Source organism: Dama dama, chromosome 16 (assembly GCF_033118175.1).
Source record: "Dama dama isolate Ldn47 chromosome 16, ASM3311817v1, whole genome shotgun sequence".
Taxonomy (NCBI): domain Eukaryota; kingdom Metazoa; phylum Chordata; class Mammalia; order Artiodactyla; family Cervidae; genus Dama; species Dama dama.
The window spans coordinates 38,154,060-38,179,048 of NC_083696.1; the positions used below are offsets into that span (position 1 = coordinate 38,154,060).

General features: G+C 39.5%; 1 protein-coding gene across 2 annotated transcripts in view; it reads left to right on the plus strand.

Annotated features, from left to right (window-relative positions):
* The window catches only part of KCTD9 (potassium channel tetramerization domain containing 9), an 81,549-nt gene that overhangs the window by 39,694 nt on the left and 16,866 nt on the right, over nt 1–24,989 (plus strand). For both annotated transcript variants that reach the window (XM_061163862.1, XM_061163863.1), the window contains exons 7-9: nt 17,929–17,996; nt 18,084–18,179; nt 18,888–19,037. In XM_061163862.1, coding sequence (XP_061019845.1) covers nt 17,929–17,996; nt 18,084–18,179; nt 18,888–19,037 — 314 coding nt within the window. The remainder of the gene's footprint in view (nt 1–17,928; nt 17,997–18,083; nt 18,180–18,887; nt 19,038–24,989) is intronic.

Here is a 24,989-nt window from a genome sequence, read left to right on the forward strand (position 1 = left end):
GTATTCTTGCCTGGAAAATCCTATGGATGGAGGAGCCTGATAGGCTACAGTCCATGGGGTCGCAAAGAGTCGGACACAACTGAGTGACCTCACTTTCACTTTGTACATCTTCATGTTTATCATTTTGCTATCCTTTGTGGTTATCAGCACTTTCACAAAATTTGGTAAGTAATTTCCAATAATATTTTTTTCTTTCCTGTATTTTCTTGCTTCCCTTCTATTTATAGAAGACCATTCAGTATTTCTTTTAGGATACATTTTGTTGTTGTTGAGTCACTAAGTCATATCCGACTATTTGCAAACCCCATGAACTGCAGGAAAGCCAGGCTTCCCTGTCCTTCACCATCTCTCGGATTTGCTCAGACTCATGTCCATTGAGTTGGTGATGCCATCCAACTGTCTCAAACTGTGTCGCCCCCTTCTCTTCTTGCCCTCAATCCTTCCCAGCATCAGGGTCTTTTCCAATTAGTATTGATATATTATTTTAACTTTTGCTTGTCTGAGAAATTCTTTATCCTGCCTTCTATTCTAAATGATAATCTTTCTAGTTAAAGTGCCCCAGTTTGCAGATTTTTCCTTTTAGGATTTTGACTATATCTTGCCACTCCCTCCTGTCCTACAACATTTCTGAAGAGAAACCAGTTGATTAGCTTACACAGCTTCCCTTATAATTAGCGCTTTGTTTTTCCCTTGCTGCCTTCAGAATCTTCTCTTTTAACTTTTTTTTAAAATTTATTTTTAATTGAAGGATAATTGCTTTACTTATATTCCTTTGGTTTCTGCCATACGTCAACATGAATCACCCATAGGTACCCATTGTCCTCTCCTCTTGAGCCTCCCTCCTATCTCTCCCACCCTTTCCCACCCTTCTAGGTTGTTACAGAGCCTCAGCTTGAGTTCCCTGATTCATGCAGCACATTTCCATCGGCTGTTTTACATATGGTGATGTATATACGCTACTGTGCTACTCTCTACATTTGTCTCACCCTCTCTTTCCTCCCCACACCACCAGTGTCCGTAAGTCTGTTCTCTGTGTCTGCATGTCTGTTGCTGCCCTTCAGATAGGTTCATCAGTACCATCTTTCTATATTCCATATATCTGGGTTAATATGAAATATTTCTCTCTGTGTGATCTGTTTGGGTTCATGTTGTTTGGGATCCTCTGCACTTCCCATACCTGAATATCTGTTTCCTTCTTTTGGTTTGGGAAATTTTCAGCTATAATTTCTTCAAATAAATTTTTATCCCCTTTTATCATCCTGTTCCACTTTGAATGTCTATTAGGTGTAGATTGGTATGTTTTATAGAATCCATAGGTCTCTTAAATTGCTTTCATTTTTTAAAATTTGCCTTTCTTTTTGCTTTTCTGATTGGGGGATTTGCGTTACACTATCTTGGCAGATCATTTATTTGTTCTTCTCTATTATTCAACCTGCTGCTCATTGCTCAGCTTTCATTTCAGCAATGAGTTTTCTAATTTTCCTTGGCTCTTCTTTATTTTTTCTAGTTCCCTTTTATAGTCATCTGCATTTGTATTGGTAGCCTTTCTTAACGCTTTCAGTGTTTTCCTTATGTCCTTGTTGAACTCAGTGTCTGTTAGACTGAAGAGCTGTTTCATTTGTTTGTTCTTTCAGGGAATCTTCTTGATCTTCTAATTGGAGTGGTTACTCTGCATCTGCATTTACTTGTATTTGTCTTGCTCTACGAGTTTAGGAGAAACAGGTCTCTACTGTGGCTTTGGGGGCTATTATCATGTGCGAGCATCCCTGCGTACCTTGCGTGGGTTTACTGTTTTTGCTGTGAGGACTGTTTTTCACGTGAAAGCCTGCTGCCTGTCTCCTCAGTCAGTGCTTACCGTGTCCCTTGATAAGGGGCTGTCACTGGTGTGGTGACTACAGCCTGCACAGGATGTCCGGGGGGGCCTCCTCTTTGCGGTTTCACAGCCCTCTCAGGGGTGGGGTCTCCTCCCTACTTGTTGGAGTGGAAGCCCACAGATCTGTTTCTGAGCTGCAGTACAAGGTGGTGATACTGAAGCACTGCTGGGGAAGGGAACCACCTAGTATTGCTCTGCTGGAGCTGTCCACTGGGGAGTGTGTTCTGTGGTATAATAACCTGTCGCTGTTGTGCAGGCTCACAAAAGACTCGGTTGTTGTCATTGCCCTCTGTCCCACCTCCACTGTGGGAATGCAGGTGATCAGTGCTGGCGTCTCTTAGGCAGTGTGCTCACAAAGCCACAGAGCAGATCTGCCAGCAAAGATCCACTGAAGTGAGGTGTGAGGACTGCTGTGGTTGTGCCCCTGGAGGCACCATAGGAGTGTGGAAACAGTTCATACTCTGGTCCAGCCTCCACATGCATGTGCCCACAAAGCCCATAGCTGCCAAGGCCAGCCCCATCCCAGCCATAGGAGTACCTGCTGTCCACTTGGATGTTATGTAGGTGCTGAGTTGATGAAGCTGGCGACCGTGATGTAAATCTCCCCAGCTGCGGGGAGAGGGCTCAGATTTCAGCCCCGCCTGTACCTCTAGGCAGTCCACTGGCATGCCCGCAGAGCTACTAGAGGTAGCGCCAAGTCAGCTGAAAGCACAGAGAGGAAGAAACTCCTATGACTGGCCCGACCCTCCCTTCCTTGCTCTTTAAGAAAGGCTTCCCTTCTATGGCAGGCCTGAAATTCTTCCGCATACCCCAATTTCAGCCTCTACCATGCTTCAGCCCCTTCAGGCTATCTCCACGCAGCCAACCCATGCCCTCTCCTGGGTCTGTCCTTGAAGCTCAAGTTTCATCACTCAACCACTGCCCACACCAGCAGACTCGTATCTCAGGGGAGCAGAGCATGGTGCTGTGGACCATCTGTGCGGGTCTTTCTGTGTTCTGCTGTATCCTGGCCGCTGCACTCGCCTCCAGTCCTGTTGTTATTCAGCCACTAAGTTCTTTCTGACTCTTTGCAGTCCCATGGGCTATAGCAAGCCAGGTTTCCCTGTCTTTGACCAGTTCCCGGAGTTTGCTCAAACTCATGTCCATTGAATTGGTGATGCCATCCAACCATATCATCCACTGTCGCCCCCTTCTTCTGCCCTCAATCTTTCCTAGCATCAGGAAAGTTGGCTCTTAGCATCAGGTGGCCAAAGTGTTGGAGCATCAGTCCTTCCAGTAAGTATTCAGGGTTGATTTATTTCCTTTAGGATTGACTGGTTTGATCTTGCTGTCCAAGAGACTCTCAAGAGTCTTCTCCAGCACCACAGTCTGGAAGCATCAATTCTTCAATGCTCAGCCACCTTTATGGTCCAGCTCTCACATCCATACATGACTAATAAAAAAGCCATAGCTTTGACTAAATGGACTTTTGTGGGCAAAGCGATGTCTCTGCTTTTTAATACATTGTCTAGGTTTGTCATAGCTTTTCTTCCAAGGAAATGGCAACCCACTCCAGTACTTTTGCCGGGAAAATTCCATGGATGGAGGAGCCTCATAGGCTCCATTCCATGGAGTTGCAAAGAGTCAGACACGACTGAGTGACTTCACTTTCACTTTCTTCCAAGGAGCAAGTGTCTTTTAATTTCATGGCTTGCAGCCGCCATCCACAATGATTTTGGGGTACAAGAAAATAAAGTCTGTCATTGTTTCTGTTTTTTTCTCATCTATTTGCCATGAAGTTGATGGGACCAGATGCAGTGATCTTAGTTTTTTCAATGTTGATTTTTTTTTCCATTTATTTTTATTAGTTGGAGGCTAATTACAATATTGTAGTGGTTTTTGCCATACATTGACATGAATCAACCATGGATTTACATGTATTCCCCATCCGATCCCCCCTCCCACCTTCCTCCCCACCCCATCCCTCTGGGTCTTCCCAGTGCACCAGCCCTGAGCACTTGTCTCATGCATCCAACCTGGGCTGGTGATCTGTTTCACCCTTGATAATATACATGTTTCGATGCTGTTCTCTCAAAACATCCCACCCTCGCCTTCTCCCACAGAGTCCAAAAGTCTGTTCTGTACATCTGTGTCTCTTTTTCTGTTTTGCATATAGGGTTATCATTACCATCTTTCTAAATTCCATATATGAAGAAAGTGAAAAAGTTAGCTTAAAAATCAGTTTTTTCAATATTGATTTTTAAGCTAACTTTTTCACTTTCTTCATTCACCATCATCAAGAGGCTCTTCAGTTCCTCTTCACTTTCTGCCATTAGCGTGGTTTATTAGGTGCTATTAGAGTGGTGTCCTTTATTGTGGCCATCCTTGCATGAAATGTTCCCTTGGTATTCCCAGTTTTCTTCAGGAGATCTCTAATCTTTCTGATTCTATTGTTCTCTTCTACTTCTTTGCATTGTTCATTGAAGAACGACTTACTATCTTTCCCTGCTTTTCTCTGGAACTCTGCCCCGTTGATTTATATATCTGTTTTTGTTCCAGTCCCAAGCTGTTTTGATTACTGTAGCTTTGAGTATTACGTGAAATCTGGGAGAGTTGTGCTGCCTGCATTGTTCTTTTTCTTCAGTATTGCTTTGGCAATTCTGCGTCTTTTATGGTTCCATATGAATTTTAGAATTTTTTTTTTCTAATTCTGTAAAAGTTCTCTTACGTAATTTGATAGGGATTGCATTAAATCTGTAGCTTGCTTTGGGCAGCATGGCCATTTTCACAGTATTAATTCTTTCTGTGATAATGTGACATCTTTCATCTCTTCAAATCACCACACTCAGTTTCCTTTATTAATCACCGTTTAAGTCTTTTATGTCCCTGCTGAGATTTATTTCTAAGTATTTTATTTCAGGCAATTTTAAAATGAATTATTTTTACATTCACTTTTTGATACTTCATTGTTAGTGTAAAGAAGTACAACCAATTTCTATATGCTCATTTTGTATCCTGCTACCTTGCTGAATTCATTTATCATTGCTAGTAGTTTTTCTGTGGAATCCTTAGTGGCTCAGTGATAAAAATCCAACTGCAATACAGGAGCTGCATGAGATGCAAGTTTGATCCCTGGGTCAGGAAGATTGCTTGGATGAGTGCATGGCAACCTACTCCAGTATTGCCTAGAAAATCCACATGGACAGAGGAGCCCGGCAGGCTCCAGTCGATAGGGTCACAAAGAGTCACATACGACTGAAGCAACTTAGCATGCACGTGCACATATATGTTATCATTTCATCCCAATATAATGACAGCTTCACCTCTTCCCTTCCAATTTGGATACCTGTTATTTCTTTCTCTTATATGATTGCTGTGGCTAAGACTTCCCATACTATGTTGAATAAAAGTGGTAAGAGTGGGCAACCTTGTCTGAATCCAGTTTTTAGTGTAAAATAAAGGCTTTCAGCTTTTCACCATTGAATATTATATTGGCTCTGAGTTTCTTATAAATAGCATTTATTAGCTTGATATATGTTCCCTGTATACTTAATTTGGTGGAGAATGTTTTGTCATGAATAGGAGATGAATTTTGTCAAATGGTTTTTCTTTATCTGTTGAGATGACTGTGTAGTTTTAGTCTTGTCTTTTATTTGATGTAGATTGATTTGCAGATGTTGGGCCATTCCTGTGACCCTGGGATGACTCCAGCTTGGTCATGGTATATGGTCTTTTGTACATGTCTTTGGATTCGGTTTGATAATGTTTCAATGAGAATTTTTTTCATCTAAATTATCAAATATATTGGCCTAAATTTTCTTTACTGGTGGTGTCTTTTTTTCTTATTTTGGTATTGGTGGCTCCACAGAATGTTTTTGAGGGTGCGCCGTCCTCTTCAGTCTTTAGGATGAGTTTAAGAAGGGTCAGTGTAAGTTCTTCTTTGCATGTTTGGTCAGTTCTGACGGTGAAGCCATCTGGTCCTGGACCTTTGTAGGATTTTGTTGTTGTTGTTTTTTACAGATTTTATTTTGCTTGTAGTGATCAGTGTGTTCAAATTGGTCTGTTTTTTAAATTCAGTTTTCATGGGCTATACTTTCTAGAAACGTGTCCATTTCTTCTGGTTTGTCCAGTTTGTTGGCATGTAGTATTCCCTGATGATTTATAGTATTCTCTTAGGATTTTTAAGCTTTTTAACATATCAGTTGTTATTTCTCCTTTTTCATTTCGGTCCTCTCTCTTCTTTCTTATGAACCTGGCCAGTAATATGTAAATTTTCTGTACCCTTTAAAAAAACTAATTCTTGGTTTTATTGATTTTTTTATTGCTTTTTATCATTTCTATTTTATTTCCTGTCTGATCCTTGGGCTTCCCAGATGAATCCCAGATGAATCCGCCTGCCAGTGCAGGAGATGCGAGTTCAGTCACTGGGTCAGGAGGATTCCCTGGAGATGGAAAGGACAGTATTTTTGCCTGGGAAACCCCATGGACAGAGCATCCTGCTGGGCTATAGTCCCTGGGGCCTCGAAAAAGTCGGACACAACACACTGGCTAAACAACAGCAATAACAACAGCCTGATCTTTATTTCCTTCCTTCTGCTGACTTTTAGGTATTGTTTGTTCCCTCTTTTTCTAATTCTTTTATATGGTATTTATTTGAGATTTCTCTTGTTTTTTGAGGAAGGCTCATTTTGCTAAGAACTGCTTTTGCGGCATCCCATAGATTTTCTATAGTTGTGTTTTCATTGTCATTTGTCTCATTTTATAATTCCTTCTTTGATTTCATCCTTGAACCACTGTTTTTTTTAACAATGTTTAGTCGCCATGTATTCATTTTTTTCCTCATTTTTGTTCTGTGGTTGATTTCTACATTCATCTTACTGTGGTCAGGAAAGATTCTTCAAATAATTTCCATCCTCTATTTCTGCTTTATTGTCTATGCCAAAGGCTTTGACTGTGTGGAGCACAATAAAGTGTGGAAAATTCTGAAAGAGATGGAAATACCAGACCACCTGACCTGCCTCTTGAGAAACCTATATGCAGGTCAGGAAGCAACAGTTAGAACTAGACAGGGAACAACAGACTGGTTGCAAATAGGAAAAGGAGTACAACAAGGCTGTGTATTGTCACCCTGCTTATTTAACTTATATGCAGAGTACATCATGAGAAACACGGCTGGAGGAAGCACAAGCTGGAATCAAGATTGCCGGTAGAAATATTAATAACCTCAGATATGCAGATGACATCACCCTTATGGCAGAAAGTGAAGAAGAACTAAAAAGCCTCTTGATGAAAGTGAAAGAGGAGAGTAAAAATGTTGACTTAAAGCTTAACATTCAGAAAACTAAGATCATGGCATCTGGTCCCATCACCTCATGGGAAATAGATGGGGAGACAGTGGAAATAGTGTCAGACTTTATTTTGGGGGGCTCCAAAGTCACTGCAGATGGTGACTGCAGCCAAGAAATTAAAAGACGCTTACTCCTTGGAAGGAAAGTTATGACCAACCTAGATAACATATTAAAAAGCAGAGACATTACTTTGCCAACAAAGGTCCGTCTGGTCAAGGCTATGGTTTTTCCAGTGGTCATGTATCAATGTGAGAGTTGGACTGTGAAGAAAGCTGAGGGCCGAAAAATTGATGCTTTTGAACTGTGGTGTTGGAGAAGACTCTTGAGAGTCCCTTGGACTGCAAGGAGATCCAATCAGTCCATCCTAAAGGAGATCAGTCCTGGGTGTTCATTGGAAGGACTGATGCTGAAGCTGAAACTCCAATACTTTGGCCACCTCATGAGAAGAGTTGACTCATTGGAAAAGACGCTGATGCTGGGAGGGATTGGGGGCAGGAGGAGAAGGGGATGACAGAGGATGAGATGGCTGGATGGCGTCACTGACTCGATGGACATGTGTTTGAGTAAACTCCAGGAGTTGGTGATGGACAGAGAGGCCTGGCGTGCTGCGATTCATGGGGTCACAGAGAGGCGGACACGACTGAGCAACTGAACTGAAATTTGTTGAGGATTGTTTTCATGCTAGTCTATGGTCAATCCTAGAGGATGTTCCATGTGCACTTGAATGTGTATTCTACATTTTTTTGGATATAATGTCTTGAAAGTACAAATTAAGTCTAACTCTTCTGTTGTATCATGTATGATCTCTGTTGCCTTATTTTCTATCCAGAACAGCTGTCCATTGATGAGTGGGATGTCAGTGTCTCTGTTACTAAATTTCCTGTCAATTTCTCCCTTTATGTCTTTTACTATTTATTTTATGTATTTTAGATCTCATAAATTGGGTGTATATATGTTGATGAGTGTAATACCTTCTTTTTGTATTGATCCTTTTGTCATTACATATTGTTGTTGTTTACCTTTGGCCTTTGTTTTAAAGTCTATTTTGTCTGATGCAAGTTTTGTAACCCCCACTTTGTCATTTTCATTTGCTTCCCCTCACATTCAGTCTATATATATCCTTTGCCCTAAAGTGAGTCTCTCATTGGCAGCCTGTTGTAGGCTCTTGTGTTTTTAACCTAATCTGCTACTCCATATTTTTTGATTGGAGCGTTTAGTCTGTTGACTTTTAGGGTAATTATTGATAGATATGTATTTATTACCATTTCCAGTTGATTTTTGTATTTCTTCTTTGATCTTTTCCTTCTTGTTTTTCCTTCTATAGTTTGATTTCTTTTGCATTATACTTCTGTCCTTTTTGGTTTGTGTGCCTCTATTACACGTTTTTGATTTGTGGCTACTCTGTTTTTCAAGTATGTAAACCCCTTATATGTACTTCCTTTAGACTGATTGTCATATAATCGTAAACTCATTCCACAAAAAAACTACATTTTCTTACTCAACTTCTCCCACATTTATGATTTTGATTTCTTCCCGTACATCTTCACATTTATTTGCTATTCCTCATAGTTATCATCATTTTCAAAAAATTTGGTAAGTGATTTAATTTCCAATTGTGATTTTTTTTCTTGATTGCATATTCTTGCTTCCCTTCTATTTATAGAAGACCTTGCAATATTTCTTTTAGGATACGTTTTGTTCTTCTTGTTGTTTATTCACTAATTCATGTCTGACTCTTTTTGGCCCCATGAACTACAGCACAACAGCTTTTCCCTGTCCTTCATTATGTCCTGGAGCTTGCTCACACTCATCCATTGAGTCACTGGTGCCATCCAATCATCTCATCCTATCGCCCCCTTCACTTCTTGCCCTCAATCTTTCCCAACATCAGGGCCTTTTCCAATTAGTATTGATATGTTTTTTTAGTTTTTGCTTGTCTGAGAAATTCTTTATTCTGCCTTCTATTGTAAATAAAGTCTTGATTGGTAGCATATCCTAGGTTGCAGATTTTTCCCTTTTAGGACCTTAAATATATCTTGCCACTCCCTTGTGCCCTGCATCATTTCTGTAGAGACATCATGCTTTATTTTTGCTCTTGATGCCTCTTGAATCCTCTCTTTTATCTTTTAAAAAATTTATTTATTTTTAATTGAAGGATAATTGCTTTACAATATTGAAAGTTGAGTTGTATTTTTGTATTTAGATGTAATACATACATCAATATGTATACATTGAGATGTATGAGCTGTTGCATATTTTGGAGATTTAAGCCTTTGTCACTTGCTTAATTTGCTATTTTCTCCCACTCTTAGGGTTGTCTTTTTACCTTATTTATAGTTCTCCTTGCTGTGCAAAAACTTTTAAGTTTAATTAGGTCACTTGTTCATTTTTGTCTTTATTTTTCTTATTCTAGGAGGTGGATCATAAAGGATCTTGGGATGAGTTATGTCATACAGTGTTCTGCCTGTGTTTTCCTCCAATAGTTTTATAGTATCTGGTCTTATATTTAGGTCTTTAATCCATTAATCCATTTGAATTGATCTTTGTGTGTGGTGTTAGGAAGTGTTCCAATCTGATTCTTTTACAGTAGTTAGTTCAGTTGTCCCAGTACCACTTATTGAAGAGACTTTGCCCATTGTATATACTTCCTCCTTTGTCAAAGATAAGGTGTCAGTCATGGGTGGGTTTACCCCTGGGCTTTCTGTCTTGTTCCCTTTGTCTGTGTTTCTGTTTTGGGTCAGTACTACGCTCTCTGACACTATAGTTTGCAGTGGGTCTGAATCAGGTAAGGTGACTGCTCCACTCCATTGTTCTTACACAGAATTGCTTTGGCTGTTCAGGGTCTTTCATGTTTCTATAAGAACTGTGAAATTTTTTGTTTTAGTTCTGTGAAAAATGCCATTCATAATTTGATAGAGATTGCATTGACTCTCGGAGAAGGCATTGGCACCCCACTCCAGTACTCTTGCCTGGAAAATCCCATGGACAGAGGAGCCTGGTGGGCTACGGTCCATGGGGTCATTAAGGGTTGGACACAACTGAGCAGCTTCACTGTCACTTTTCACTTTCATGCATTGGAGAAGGAATGGGCAACCCACCCTGGTGTAATTGCCTGGAGAATCCCAGGGACGGGGGAGCCTGGTGGGCTGCCGTCTATGGGGTCGTACAGAATCAGACATGACTGAAGCGACTTAGCAGCAGCAGCATTGAATCTGTAGATTGCATCTTCTAGTATAGTAATTTTCACAGTATTGATTCTACCAATCCAGGAGCATGGAATATCTCTACATCTGTTTATGCCATCTTTGATTTTTTTCATCAGTGTCTTATACTTTTTGTATAAGTATTCTGTATAACTCTTTTGTCTCGTTCAGTTCAGTTGCTCACTTGTGTCTAACTCCTTGTGACCCCATGGACTGCAGCACACCAGGCCTCCCTGTCCATCACCAACGCTCAGAGTATACCCAAACTCATGTCCACTGAGTCAGTGATGCCATCCAACCATCTTATCCTCTGTCGTCCCCTTCTCCTCCTGCCTACAGTCTTTCCCAGCATCAGGATCTTTTCAAATGAGTCAGTTCTTCACATCAGGTGGCCAATATTGGAGTTTCAGCTTCAGCATCAGTCCTTCCAATGGATATTCTGGAGTAATGTCCTTTAGGATGGACTGGTTGGATCTCCTTGTAGTTCAAGGGGCTCTCAAGAATCTTCAACACCACAGTTCAAAAGCATCAATTCTTCGGTGCTCAGCTTTCTTTATAGTCCAACTCTCACATCCATACATGACTACTGGAAAAACCATAGCTTTGACTAGATGGACCTTTGTTGGTAAAGTAATGTCTCTGCTTTTTAATATGCTATCTAGGTTGGTCATAACTTTCCTTCCAAGGAGTAAGCGTCTTTTAATTTCATGGCTGCAATCACCATCTGCAGTGATTTGGAGCCCCCAAAAATAGTCTGTCACTGTTTCCATTGTTTCCCCATCTATTTGCCATGAAGTGATAGGACCAGATGTCATGATCTTAGTTTTCTGAATGTAGAGTTTTAAGCCAACTTTTTCACTGTGCTCTTTCACTTTCATCAAGAGGCTCTTTAGTTCTTCTTCACTTTCTGCCTTAAGGGTGGTGTCATATCTGATATTATTGATGTTTCTCACAGCAATCTTGATTCCAGCTTGTGCTTCGTCCAGCCTGACTTTCACATGATGTACTCTGCATATAAGTTAAATAAGCAAGGTGACAATATATAACCTTGATGTACTCCTTTCCCAATTTTGAACCAGTCCATTGTTCCATGTCCAGTTCTAACTTTTGCTTCCTGACCTGCATACAGATTTCTCAAGAGGCAGATCAGGTGGTCTGGTATTCCCGTCTCTTTCAGAATTTTCCAGTTTGTTGTGATCCACACAGTCAAAGGCTTTGGCATAGTCAATAAAGTAGAAATAGATGTTTTTCTGGAACTCTCTTGCTTTTTCGATGACCCAACGGATGTTGGTGATTTGATCTCTTGTTCCTCTGCCTTCTCTAAATCCAACTTGAACATCTGAAAGTTCACAGTTCACATACTGTTGAAGCCTGGCTTGGAAAATTTTGAGCATTACTTTGCTAGCATGTGAGATGAGTGCAATTGTGCGGTAGTTTGAGCATTCTTTGGCATTGCCTTTGTTTGGGATTGGAATGAAAACTTAACCTTTTTCAGTCCTATGGCCACTGCTGAGTTTTCCAGATTTGCTGGCATATTGAGTGAAGCACTTTCATAGCATCTTCTTTTAGGATTTGAAATAGCTCAACTGGAATTCCATCACCTCCACTAGCTTTGTTCGTAGTGATGCTTCCTAAGGCGCATTTGACTTCACATTCCAGGATGTCTGGCTCTAGGTGAGTGATCACACCATCATGATTATCTGGGTCATGAAGATCTTTTTTGTACAGTTCTGTGTATTCTTGCCACCTCTTCTCAATACTAATCTTCTGCTTCTGTTAGGTCCATACCATTTCTGTCCTTTATTGTGCCCATCTTTGCATGAAAAGTTCCCTTGCTATCTCTAATTTTCTTGAAGAGATGTCTAGTCTTTCCCATTTGATTGTTTTCCTCTGTTTCTTTGCACTGATCACTGAGGAAGGCTTTCTTATCTCTCCTTGCTATTCTTTGGAACTCTGCATTCAAATGGGTATATCTTTCCTTTTATCCTTTGCTTTTTGCTTCCCTTCCTTACACAGCTATTTGTAAGGCCTCCTCAGACAGCCATTTTGCTTTTTTGCATTTCTTTTTCTTAGGGTTGGTCTTGATTCCTGTCCCCTATTCAATGTCACAAACCTTCGTCTATAGTTCATCAGGCACTCTGTCTGTCAGATCTAGTCCCTTGAATCTATTTCTCACTTCCACTGTATAGTCGTAAGGGATTTGATTTAGGTCATACCTGAATGGTCTAGTGGTTTTCCCCACTTTCTTCAATTTCAGTCTGAATTTGGCAATAAGCAGTTCATGATCTGAGCCACAGTCAGCTCTGGGTCTTGTTTTTGCTGACTGTATAGAGCTTCTCCACCTTTGGCTGCAAAGAATATAATCAATCTGATTTCGGAGTTGACCATCTGGTGATGTCCATGTGTAGAGTCTTCTCTTGTGTTGTTGGAAGAGGGTATTTGCTATGACCAGTGCATTCTCTTGGCAGAACTCTATTAGCCTTTGACCTACTTCATTCTGTACTCCTATGCCAAATTTGCCTGTTACTCCAGGTATCTCTTGACTTCCTGTTTTTGCTTTCCAGCCCCCTATAATGAAAAGGACATCTTTTTTGGGTGTTAGTTCTAGAAGGTCTTGTAGGTCTTCATAGAACCATTCAATGTCAGCATTACTGGTTGGGGCATAGATTTGGATTACCATGATATTGAACGGTTTGCCTTGGAAACAAACAGAGATCATTCTGTTTCTTTTGAGATTGCATCCAAGTACTGCATTTCAGACTCTGTTGACTATGATGCCTACTCCATTTCTTCTAAGGGATTCCTGCACACAGTAGTAGATGTAATGATCATCTGAGTTAAATTTACCCATTCCAGAACATTTTAGTTCACTGATTCCTAAAATGTTGATGTTCACTCTTGCCATCTCCTGTTTGAACACTTCCAATTTGCCTTGATTCGTGGACGTAACATTCCAGGTTCCTACGCAATATTGCTGTTTATAGCTTTGGACTTTGCTTCTGTCACCAGTCCCATCCACAACTGGGTGTTGTTTTTGCTTTGGCTCCGTCTCTTCATTCTTTCTGAAGTTATTTCTCCATGATCTCCAGTAGCATATTGGGCATCTACTGACCTCGGGAGTTCATCTTTCAGTGTCCTACCTTTTTGCCTTTTCATACTGTTCATGGGGTTCTCAAGGCAAGAATACTGAAGTGGTTCACCACTCCCTTCTCCAGTGGACCACATCTTTTCAGATCTCTACACCATGACCTGTCCATCTTGGGTAGCCCTATATGGCATGGCTCATAGTTTCATTGCGTTAGACAGGGCTGTGGTCCATGTGATCAGTTTGGTTAGTTTTCTGTGACTGTGGTTTTCAGTCTCTCTGCCTGCTGATGGAGAAGGATAAGAGGCTTATGGAGGTTTCCTGATGGGAGAGACTGAGGGGATAACTGGTTCTTGTTCTGATGGGTGGGGCCATGCTCAGGACATCTTTAATCCAATTTTTGTCTCCTTAGGTAGGTTCATTCCTAGGTATTTTATTATTATTGTTGCAGTTGTAAATATGTTTAATTCCTTAATTTCTCTTTCTGATTTTTTGTTGCTCATATATAGGAATTCAAGTGATTGCTGTGTATTGATTTTTTTATCCTGTGATTTTAATAAATTCACTGATTAGCTCTAGTAAATTTGTGATAGTATCTTTAGAGTTTTTCATGTACAGTATCAATGTCATCTGCAAATAGTGAGTTTTTCTTCTTCCTTTCCAATCTGGATTCCTTTTACTTCTCTTTCTTCTCTAATTGCCATAGCTAGGACTTTCAAAACTGTGTTGAATAATAGTGGTTAGAATGGGCACCCTTGTCTTGCTCCTGATCCTGGAGGGCATGCTTTCAGTTTTCACTGTTAAGATTATGTTTGCTGTGGGTTTGTTATAAATGGCCTTTATTATGTTAAGGTAGGTTCTGTCTGTGCCCATGTTTTGAACAGCTTTCATCATCAATGTGTGCCTCGTGATTCTCTGAGCCTCTGTTGTTGTTAGTAAGTTGCTAAGTCTGTCTGACTCTTTGTGATCCCATGGACTGCAACAAGCCAGGCTTCCCTGTCCTTCACTGTCTCCCGGAGTTTGCTTAAACTCATGTGCACTGAGTTGGTAATGCCATCCAACCATCTTATCCTCTGTCGTCCCCTTCTTCTCCTGCTCTCAATGATTCCTAGCATCAGGATCTTTTCCAATGAGTCGTATCCGCATCAAATGGCCAAAGTATTGGAGCATCAGCATCAGTCCCTCCAATGAATATTCAGGGCTGATTTATTTCCTTCAGGATTGACTGGCTTGATCTCCTTGCTGACCAAGGGACTCTCATTTGTCTACTCTAGCACCTCAGCTCGAAAGCATCAATTCTTTGGCACTCAACCTTTATGGTCCAACTTTCAATCTGTCCATGACTGCTGGAAAAACCATACCTTTGGCCATACAGACCTTTGTTGGCACAGTGCTGTCTCTGCTTTTTTAATACTCTAAGTTTCTCATAGCTTTTCTTCCAAGGAGCAAGTGTCTTTTAATTTCATGGCTGTGGTCCCCATCCACAGTGATTTTGGAGCCCCCAAAATAAAGTCTTTCACTGTTTCCTTTTTTTCCCATCTGTTTGCCATGAAGTGAGGGAACCAGATGCCATGATCCTAGTTTTTGAATGTTGTTTTCACCTTCATCAAGAGGCTTTTTAGCTCCTCTTCACTTTCTGCCATTAGGGTGGTGGTATCTACATATTTGAGGTTGTTGATATTTCTCCCAGAAATCTTGATTCCAGCTTGGATTTCATCAAGCCCGGCATTTCACATGAGTATTCTGCACATAAGTTAAATAAGCAGGGTGGCAGTATACAGCCTTGATGTACTTCTTTCCTGAGGTTGAAGCAATCCATCATTCCATGTCATTATAACTGTTGTTTCTTGGCGTGCATACACATTTCTCAGGCGGCAGGTCAGGTGGTCTGGTATTCCCATCTCTTTAAGAATTTTCCAGTTTGCTGTGATTCACACAGTCAAAGGCTTTAGCACAGTCAGTGAAACAGAAGTAGATGTTTTTCTCTAATTCTTTTGCTTTTTCTGTGATCCAGCTGATGTTGGCAACTTGACTTCTGGTTCCTCTGCCTTCCCTAAATCCAGCTTGTACATCTGGAATTTCTTGGTTCACATACTGTTGAAGCCTAGCTTGAAGCATTTTGAGCATTACCTTGCTAGCATGTGAAATAAACGCAGCTGTGTGGTAGTGTGAACATTCTTTGGCATTGTCCTTCTTTGTGATTGGCATGAAAACTGAACTTTTCTAGTTCTGTGGCCACTGCTGACTTTTCCAAATTTGCTGGCATAGTGAGTGCAGCACTTTCACAGCATCATCTTTTAGGATTTGAAATAGCTCAGCTGGAATTCCATCACCTCCACTAGCTTTGTTCATAGTGATGCTTTCTAAGGCCCACTTGACTTCACTCTCCAGGATATTGGCTCTAAATGAGTGACCACATGATCGTGATTATCTGGTCTTTAAGACTTTAGTACAGTTCTGTGTATTTTTGCCACCTCTTCTTAATATCTCCTGCTACTGTTAGATCCATACCATTTCTGTCCTTTATTGTGCCCATTTTTGCATAAAATGTTCCCTTGGTATCTCTAATTTTCTTAAAAATATCTCTAGTCTTTGCCATTCTGTTTGCCTCTATTTCTTTGCAGCATTCACTTAGGAAGTTTTTCTTCTCTCTCCTTGCTGTTCTTTGGGACTCTGCATTCAGGTGGGTATACCTTTCCTTTTCTCCTTTGCCTTTCATTTCTCTTCTTTTCTCAGCTATTTGTAAGGCCTCCTCAGACAACCATTTTTTGCCTTTTTGCATTTTATTTTCTTGGGGATGGTTTTATCACCATCTCCTGTGCAGTGTTACAAATCTCTGTTCATAGTTCTTCAGGTACTCCATCAAATCTAATCCCTTGAATCAATTTGTCACTTCTACTGTATAAGCGATTTACATTATAAGGGATTTACATACATCATAAGGATTTGATTTAGGTCATACCTGAGGGACCTTGTGGTTTTACCCACTTTCTTCATTTTAAGTCTGAATTTTGCAATAAGGAGCTCATGATCTGGGCCACAGTCAGCACCAGGTCTTGTTTTTGCTGCCTGTACAGAGCTACTCCATCTTTGGCTACAAAGAATATAATCAGTCTGATTTCAGTGTTGACCATGTGGTGATGGTGTCCATGTGTAGCCTCCTCTCTTGCTTTGTTGGAAGAGGGTATTTGCTGTGAGCAGTGTGTTCTCCTGGGAAAACTTTTACCCTTTGCCCTGCTTCATATTGGGATGAGACTTGCACGCCTGGGAGGAAGTTGTGAAAGAGGGAAACTTCCTACATCCTCGAAAGCTTCTTCACAGGTCGGGAGATCAGCTGGGACAGAAAGCAAGCTTTAGAGGCTAGCATCACTGGATCTGATTCTGTCAGAGCTGATCTCAGGATTAGGAACCTTTCCTCTTTACAACTTCCTCCCAGGTTGGCAAGTACCATCCCAGTTTCTTTCTTTTTTTTTTTTTTTTCTGGTCCTACCTGGTTATGTGGCGATCTTTCGTGTAATTTGGGGTATTTGGCATAATCTACCAGCATTCCAAGAATTCTGTGAGAAGTGTTCAAGATGTAGGTGAATTTTTGATAGGCTTGTTGGAGAGAGTGAGCTCCATGTCCTTCTATTCTGCCATCCGGATTGGAGTCCCCTAGAAATCCCTTTTTAAAAATTGATTCTCCTATAACAAAGTTTCTAAAGTATACTTCTGACTTTTGTTTTGAAGCTGCCTTGATTTTATTTATTTCTATAATCTTCTGATTCAGTAAGTAAAAGATATTTATGACAAACTTATTCTGATCTGCTTCATTGAAAAAGTCAATAAGTGTTAAGATTAGGTGAGCTAACCATATATTATTGGGTTTAAAAATCACTGTATCAGTTATTTAAGAATGTGTGATAATTTGGGTTTTTTTGGCCTATGGCTTATTTAAGGTAGTTTTCTGAAATAATTTTGTAATATGGAAAGCTTTCTTTCTGATTCATTAGTCTTCTGTTTTTTTCTTTTGCTGTATATAAACTATTTAGAAAGCTGCTTTATTTACAGATTTTTTAAGTGTTACACATATGTTCTAAACATTAGTTATTTTTCTTGTATAAAGTGGGATAGCCTACCCTACTTGTATTTCAAGGCTTCCCTGATGGCTTAGTGATAAAGAATCTGCCTGCCAGTGCAGGAGACGTGGATTTAATCCCTTGTCCGGCAAGATCCACTGGAGAAGGAAATGGCAACGTCCTCCAGTTTCTTTCCTGGGATATCCCATGTACAGAGGAGCCTGGTGGGTTACAGTCCATGGGGTCACAAAGAGTCAGACACAGAGCAATGATGGCAAAACTTGCAATTCACATGTGAGAATTTAACTTTATAGAATCCTTTATAAAGGATTATTGACGTGAATAGTATTCTATAAAAGTCAAATTGTTTTTGTTATGATAGGTGTGTTAGAAGAAGCAAGATTTTTTGGTATTGACTCATTGATTGAACACCTGGAAGTGGCAATAAAGGTAAGTTTCTTTTTACATTAGCCAAATAATATATTTATTGTAACTGTCTCCCAGAATTATCCACTAATTTGTCAATATGTCTTCAAGAATTCACAACCACCAGAGGATCATTCACCCATATCTCGAAAGGAATTTGTCCGGTTTCTGCTCGCCACTCCAACCAAATCAGAATTGCGTTGCCAGGTAGTTGAAGCAGATTTTACATGAGTTATTTGTGTCAGCAAGTCTGTGAAGGAAGTTTTAAATTCTTCTAGGAATTTTTTTCTTGCCTTATTTTCTTTTTTCATGCAAGATATATCTTAATTATGGGTCATAGCATTGAGTTAGTCCTAAAATGGTTAGCATAAAAAAGAGATGTAATAATCTTTTACTGTTCAATTATGCCTCATACAGCAGTTTTTGGTAGCGCATAGAAATTGCAACAATTAAAAAGTCAATTATTTGTACAGCTGTTATGTATGAATAGTCAGTGGCAATGGAAGATACTTACACTTTTATGTGTTATAGCAATAACAATTTTAAAAACTGCAATACTCATTTTTAACAATATAATGTTCTTGAATTATAGAATTAATAAAATAAGTACAATTTATTAAAAATGGTGATCAACAGGTGCATGACCAGCAGAGATCTATCTTTTTAGCAACTTCTGCACATAAATGAGGCATAGCCAAGATGCATTCTAATGTTATATGTAAATCGAGTGACTTTTAAGAATCTATTAAGGATACTGATTTTATATATCTGAGTTCCATTTGATCATGTTTTATAATAGACTCCAAGTGACTGACCTGCCAATTACTTCTATAAACCACGGTGCTTAACTATTGTGATTAAATTTAATACAACAGATGGTTTATACCTTGTGACCATTTGTGTTTTTAATTTTAGGGTTTAAACTTCAGTGGTGCTGATCTTTCTCGATTGGACCTGCGATACATTAACTTCAAAATGGCCAATTTAAGTCGCTGCAATCTTGCCCACGCCAATCTCTGCTGTGCAAATCTAGAACGAGCCGATCTCTCTGGATCAGTCCTTGATGTAAGAATCATCTTTGGTTACAAGAGAAAATTAAATTTTTAGTCTATTGAACACTCTCGAAGAGCACAGATTATATCTCTCTCAATGAAGCTTTTACATCAGTTTACTAGGTTGATGACAAAACTTAAGGTTCTGAAAGTGAAATGGGTTGGTTTTGCAACTTTGATATGCTTTATTAAATATCCACCTCTAAAGTATAGCAACTGATAAGAAATTAAATCTTGAAATTAGATACTGATCTCCTTAACACATTATCAGAATTTCTGTTTTCTGTGAATTAATAGGGTAAAGCTGGAAAGGACCTTGGAAATTTTCTCTTCCACATAATTTCTGGAATAGGAAAATGTTATTTCTCTGGGGGTATTTGACAGATATTTTAAAACAAACGTAGTATGCAGCAATCTGTAAGTTAACATCTTGGTGTGTTTACAAGTATTAATGTGTGTGTGTGTGTATGTGTGTATCCATATGTGTATGCATGCATTTATATAACAGATAACCTATTTGAGGTTAGAGGATATATGTAAAACCACCAGTGAAATGTAACTTCTAAGAACTTTAAGTTGCTTAATATCAATGTCCATGTCTGTGTGGAGTAGCCATCCCCTTCTCCACGGGATCTTCCCCACCAAGGGATTGAACCCAGGTCTCCCGCATTGCAGGCGGATTCTTTACCAGCTGAGCCAAAAGGGAAGCCCAGGAATACTGAAGTGGGTGGCCTGTCCCTTCTGCAGCAGATCTTCTCAACCCAGGAATTGAACTGGGGTCTCCTGCATTGCAGGTGGATTCTTTACCAGCTGAGCTACCAGGAAAGCCCTTTCAATTAATAAGACCTAATATATTAACTTGCTTGTAGTAGTCATTGAATAAGTGTTTATTGAATTTTATAATTTTGGCTTTATTCCTTAGTTGCAAGGTATTTTTCTATGAAACTTAGATCTAATAACAAAATCTACCAACACACATTTCCATTATTTTTACCGTACTTGTTCCATGTTATGATGGAGGATCAAACTGAAAAGCAACATGAGTGAAACACTAACACTACACAGGGAAGGTTTGAAGGACCTAGCTTTTAAATTCTGAAATGCTGAGAGACAGTTTGGTTGGTTTCTGTTAGGGAATGGGGAAAAAGGTAGACTGGATCATTGAATATAACTGCTTCGCTATTTTGTTTAATTATAGCATTACTGTGAGTCTGAACCATAATTTTCTTCTCTTTAAATGCTTTTTCTACCCATATTGTGTCATTGATATGAAGGCCAATATACCTATTTATCATTTGTATATAATGTTTTTATTTAAATGTAGTTGATTTACAGTATCATTTGGCATTCAGGTATACAGTACAGCAATTCAGTTACATATACATACATGTGTATATGTATGTATGTATGCATACATATACATATGTCCTCTTCAGATTCTCTTCCCTTATAGGTTATTATAAACTGTTGACTATAGTTTCCTTTGCTACACAGTAGGTCCTTATTGGTTATTTTGTATATAGTAGTGTGTATATGTTAATCCCAACCTGCTAATTTATCCCTCCTCCATCCCATTTTGCCTGTTGGTAACCACAGGTTTGTTTTCTATGTCTGAGTCCCTTCATGTGTAGGAAACAAGTTCATTTATCTTTCTCTTTTTTTTTTTTTTTTTTTTTGAGCTTCCACATATAAGCAATATCATACATATTTATCTTTCTCTGTCTGGTTTACTTCATTTAGTATGATAATCTCTAGATCCATCCATATTGCTGCAAATGGCATTTTAAAATTCTTTTTATGGCTGAATAATATTCCACTTTGTGTATGTGTCTGTATATACCATAGCTTCTCTAATTTGTTCATCTGTCAGTAAACACTTAGGTTGCTTCCATGTCTTGGCTATTGTAAATAGTGCCTCTATGAATACTGGGGTGCATTTATATTTCTGAATTATAGTTTTCTTCAGATATATGCCCAGGAGTGGGATTGCAGGATTATATGTAGCTCTATTTTTAGTTTTCTAAGGAACCTCCACATTGTTCTCCATAGTGGCTGTACCAGTTTATATTCCCAGTAGTGTAGGAGAGCTCCCTTTAATCCATACTCTCAACCAGCATTTATTATTTGTAGATTTTTTGATGGATGATGGCCATTCTGAATGGTATGAAGTGATACCTCATTGTACTTTTGATTTGAGGTTCTCTAATAATTAGCAGTGTTGAGCATCTTTTCATGTACCTGTTTGCCATCTGTATGTCTTCTTTGAAGAAATATCTGTTTAGCTCTTCTGCCCATTTTATGATTGGGCTGCATGAGCTGTTTCTATATTTTGGAGATTAAGACCTTGGGGGCTGCATGTTTGCAGATGTTTCCTCCCATTTTATAGCTTGTCTTTTCATTTTGTTTATGGTTTCCTTTGCTGTCCAAAAACTTTTAATTAAGTCCCATTTGTTTGTTTTTGTTTTTATTTTCATCATTCTATTCACTTGGAAGTGAATCCAAAAAGATTCTGTCACAATTTATGTACAAGGGTGTTATGTCTATGTTTTCCTCTAGGAGTTTTATAGCATCCAGTTCTACATTTAGGTCTTTAATTGATGTGGGGTTTAGTTTTGTGTGTGATGTTAGATACTGTTCTAGTTTCCTTCTTATGTAGTTTTCCAGTTTTCCCAGTACCACATGTTGAAAAGACTCATTTTTTCTTCACTGTATATTCTTGCCCTTTTATCATACTTTATTGACAATAGGTGTGGGTTTATTTCTGGGTTTTCTATTCCATTGATGTATATTTGTTTTTGTGCCAGCACAGTACTGTTTTGATTACTGTGGTCAGGGAGCATGATTCCTCCAGCTCCAGTTTCTTTCTCAATATCTTTGTTGTTGTTGTTCAGTCGCTCAATAGCGTCTTAAATCTATGTGACCCCCATGGACTGCAGCACACCAGGCTTTCCTGTCCTTCATTGTCTCCCAGAGTTTGAGCAAACTCATATCCATTGAGTTGGTGATGCCATCCAACGAACTCATCCTCTGTTGCCCCCTTCTCTGCCTGCCTCAGTCTTTCCCAGCATCAGGGTCTTTTCCAGTGAGTCAGCTCATCACATCAGGTGGCCAAAGTATTGGAGCTTCGGCTTCAGTATCAGTCCTTTTGATGAATATTCAGGGTTTATTTCCTTTAGGATTGACTGGTTTGATCTCCTTGCTGTTCAAGGGACTCTCAAGAGTTTTATCCAGCACCACAGTTCCAAAAGCATCAGTTCTGTGCTCAGCCTTCTCTATGGTCCAATTCTCACATCCAGACATGACTACTGAAGAAACCGTAGGTTTTATTGAATTGGACCTTTGTGGGCAAAATGATGTCTCTGCTTTTCAATACGTTGTCTAGGTTTTTCCATAGCTTTTCTTATAAGAAGCAAGCATCTTTTAATTTCATGGAAACAAACACAAAATCTAATCCAATCAGGAACAGAATGGTTGCTCTCAACACTGATGCTTCTCTGATGTACACCTAGATACAGAGACAGACCTTCAGTTTGTGTGATACTACACTTTCATCTTTTCATGTTCCCTGAGAAATCTCAGCCCCCCCTGTATTTGACTCCTCATCCCAAGCACCTCTCTTTTCCAACATTCTTCCTGCCCTAAGTCCAACCTCTTTGGTTAAATGTTTGCAGAGACAAAAACATGGAAATTTCTCACTTTGGTTGCTTTCTTAGTTTCCTTCATCAGGGTTAAGATTAAAACCTCACACTCTATCATCTTGTCTCCTTCTGTCCTTGATAGTACCAACTAGTTTTTATGCTAGTCTTCCAAGTGAATCATAACCCAGTAATTCCCTTGTCTGAACATCTTTCTGTTTATTCATTCTGTCCTCTTGTTTCTTCTACATGTTTGTGAACACAGCAGAAATATTTGAGATAAATATACAGGAGTGATAGAGCTATGTAGAAATGCATGTATCTTATTTCCACAGCAGATTCTCACTTGACTTAGAATAAAATTCAAGCTCTCCTGACCAAGGTGCTCACAGACCTTCGTAAACTGGTACCCACTGCATCACTGAGAATGACCCACATGATCATTCTGGACATGTTCCCTTCACTAACTGCATCCTGGATAGAGGACTGCCCTTCAGCTAACCAAACAGCTATAGCAAGAATCAATCTGCTTACCTAGCAGGGGCTACATTGGAACTCCCACCATTCCCAGGAACTATCCTGGTCTTGAGAGATTGTTTTATTATCATAACTTGGTCAGAGAAAGTGGACTCTTTGGGTCTCCAGTTCTATAAGGCCTTGTCACCTAGCATATCATATTTGGGTACCAGGAGAGTGTTAGTAGGCTATTCATTGGGTTATCTTGGTTTACTTACAAAATTGTAAAGATACACAATACTTACATGCTACTATACATAAAACAGATAAGCAAGGTCCTACTATAAATCACGGGAACTATATTCAGTACTAATTTCATGGCCGCAGTCACCATCTGCAATGATTTTGGAGCCCAAAGAAATAAAGTCTGTCACTGTTGCCATTTTTTCTCCATCTATTTGCCATGAAGTGATGGGAGTGAATGCCATGATCTTAGTTTTTGAATGTTGAGTTTTAAACCAGCTTTTTGCTTTTATCTTTCACCTTCATCAAGAGGCTTTTTAGTCCCTCTTCGCTTCCTGCCTTTAGGGTAGTGTTATTGCCATTTCTGAGTTTATTGATATTTCTCCTAGCAATCTTGATTTCCAGCTTGTGATTCATCCGGCCCAGCATTTTGCATGATGTACTCTGCATATAAGTTAAATAAGCAGAATGACAATACACAGCCTTGAGATACTTCTCGCCGAATTTTGAACCAGTCTGTTGTACCATGTTGGTTCTAACTGTTGCTTCTTGACCTGTACACAGGTTTGTCAGCAGGCAGGTAAGGGATTTAGTATCCCCATCTCTTGAAGAATTCCAAAGTTTGTTGCGATCCACACAGTCAAAGGCTTTAGCATAGTAAAATGAAGTAGAAGTATATGTTTTTCTGAAATTCCTTTTATCTATGATCCAGCGGATGATGGCAATTTGATCTGTTTCCTCTGCCTTTCCTAAATCCAGCTTAAACATCTGGAAGTTCTTGGTTCATGCACTGTTGAAGCCTAGCTTGAAGGATTTTGAGCATTATCTTGCTAGCATGTGAAATGAGCTCAGTAGTGTGGTAGTTTGAACGTTCTTTGGCATTGCCTTTCTTTTGGATAGGAATGAAACCTTTTTCAGTCCTGTGGCCACTGCTGAGTTTTCCAAATTTACTGGCATATTGTGTGCAGCATTTTAACAGCATCATGTTTTAGGATTTGAAATACCTCAGCTGGAGGTATTTCAGCTATTAAAGCTATCATCTCCAATAGCTTTGTAGTAATGCTTCCTATGGCCTAATTGACTTCACTGTCCAGGATGTCTGGCTTTAGGTGAGTGACCACACCATTGTGTCTGGGTCATTAAGACCTTTTTTGTACAGTTCTTCTGTGTAGTCTTGCCACCTTCTCTTAATCTCTTCTGCTTCTGTGAGATTCTTATGTTTCTGTCCTTTACTGTGCCCATCTTTGCATAAAATGTTCCCTTGGTATCTCTTAATTTTCTTGAAGAGATCTCTAGTCTTTCCCATTCTATTGTTTGCCTCTATTTTTTTTGCATTGTCCATCTAAGAAGGCTTTCTTCTCTGTATCGTTCCAATTTTAGTGTATGTGCTGCCGAAGTGAGCACTAAGAAGGCTTTCTTATCTCTCCTTGCTGTTCTTTGGAACTCTGCATTCAGATGGGTATATCTTTACTTTTCTCCTTTGACTCACTTCGCTTCTTTTCTTAGCTATTTGTAAGGCCTACTCAAGGAGCCATTTTTCCTTGTTGCATTTCATTTTCTTGGGAATGGTTTTAATCACCACCTCCTGTACAATGGTACAAACCTCCATCTATAGTGCTTCAGGCAGTCTA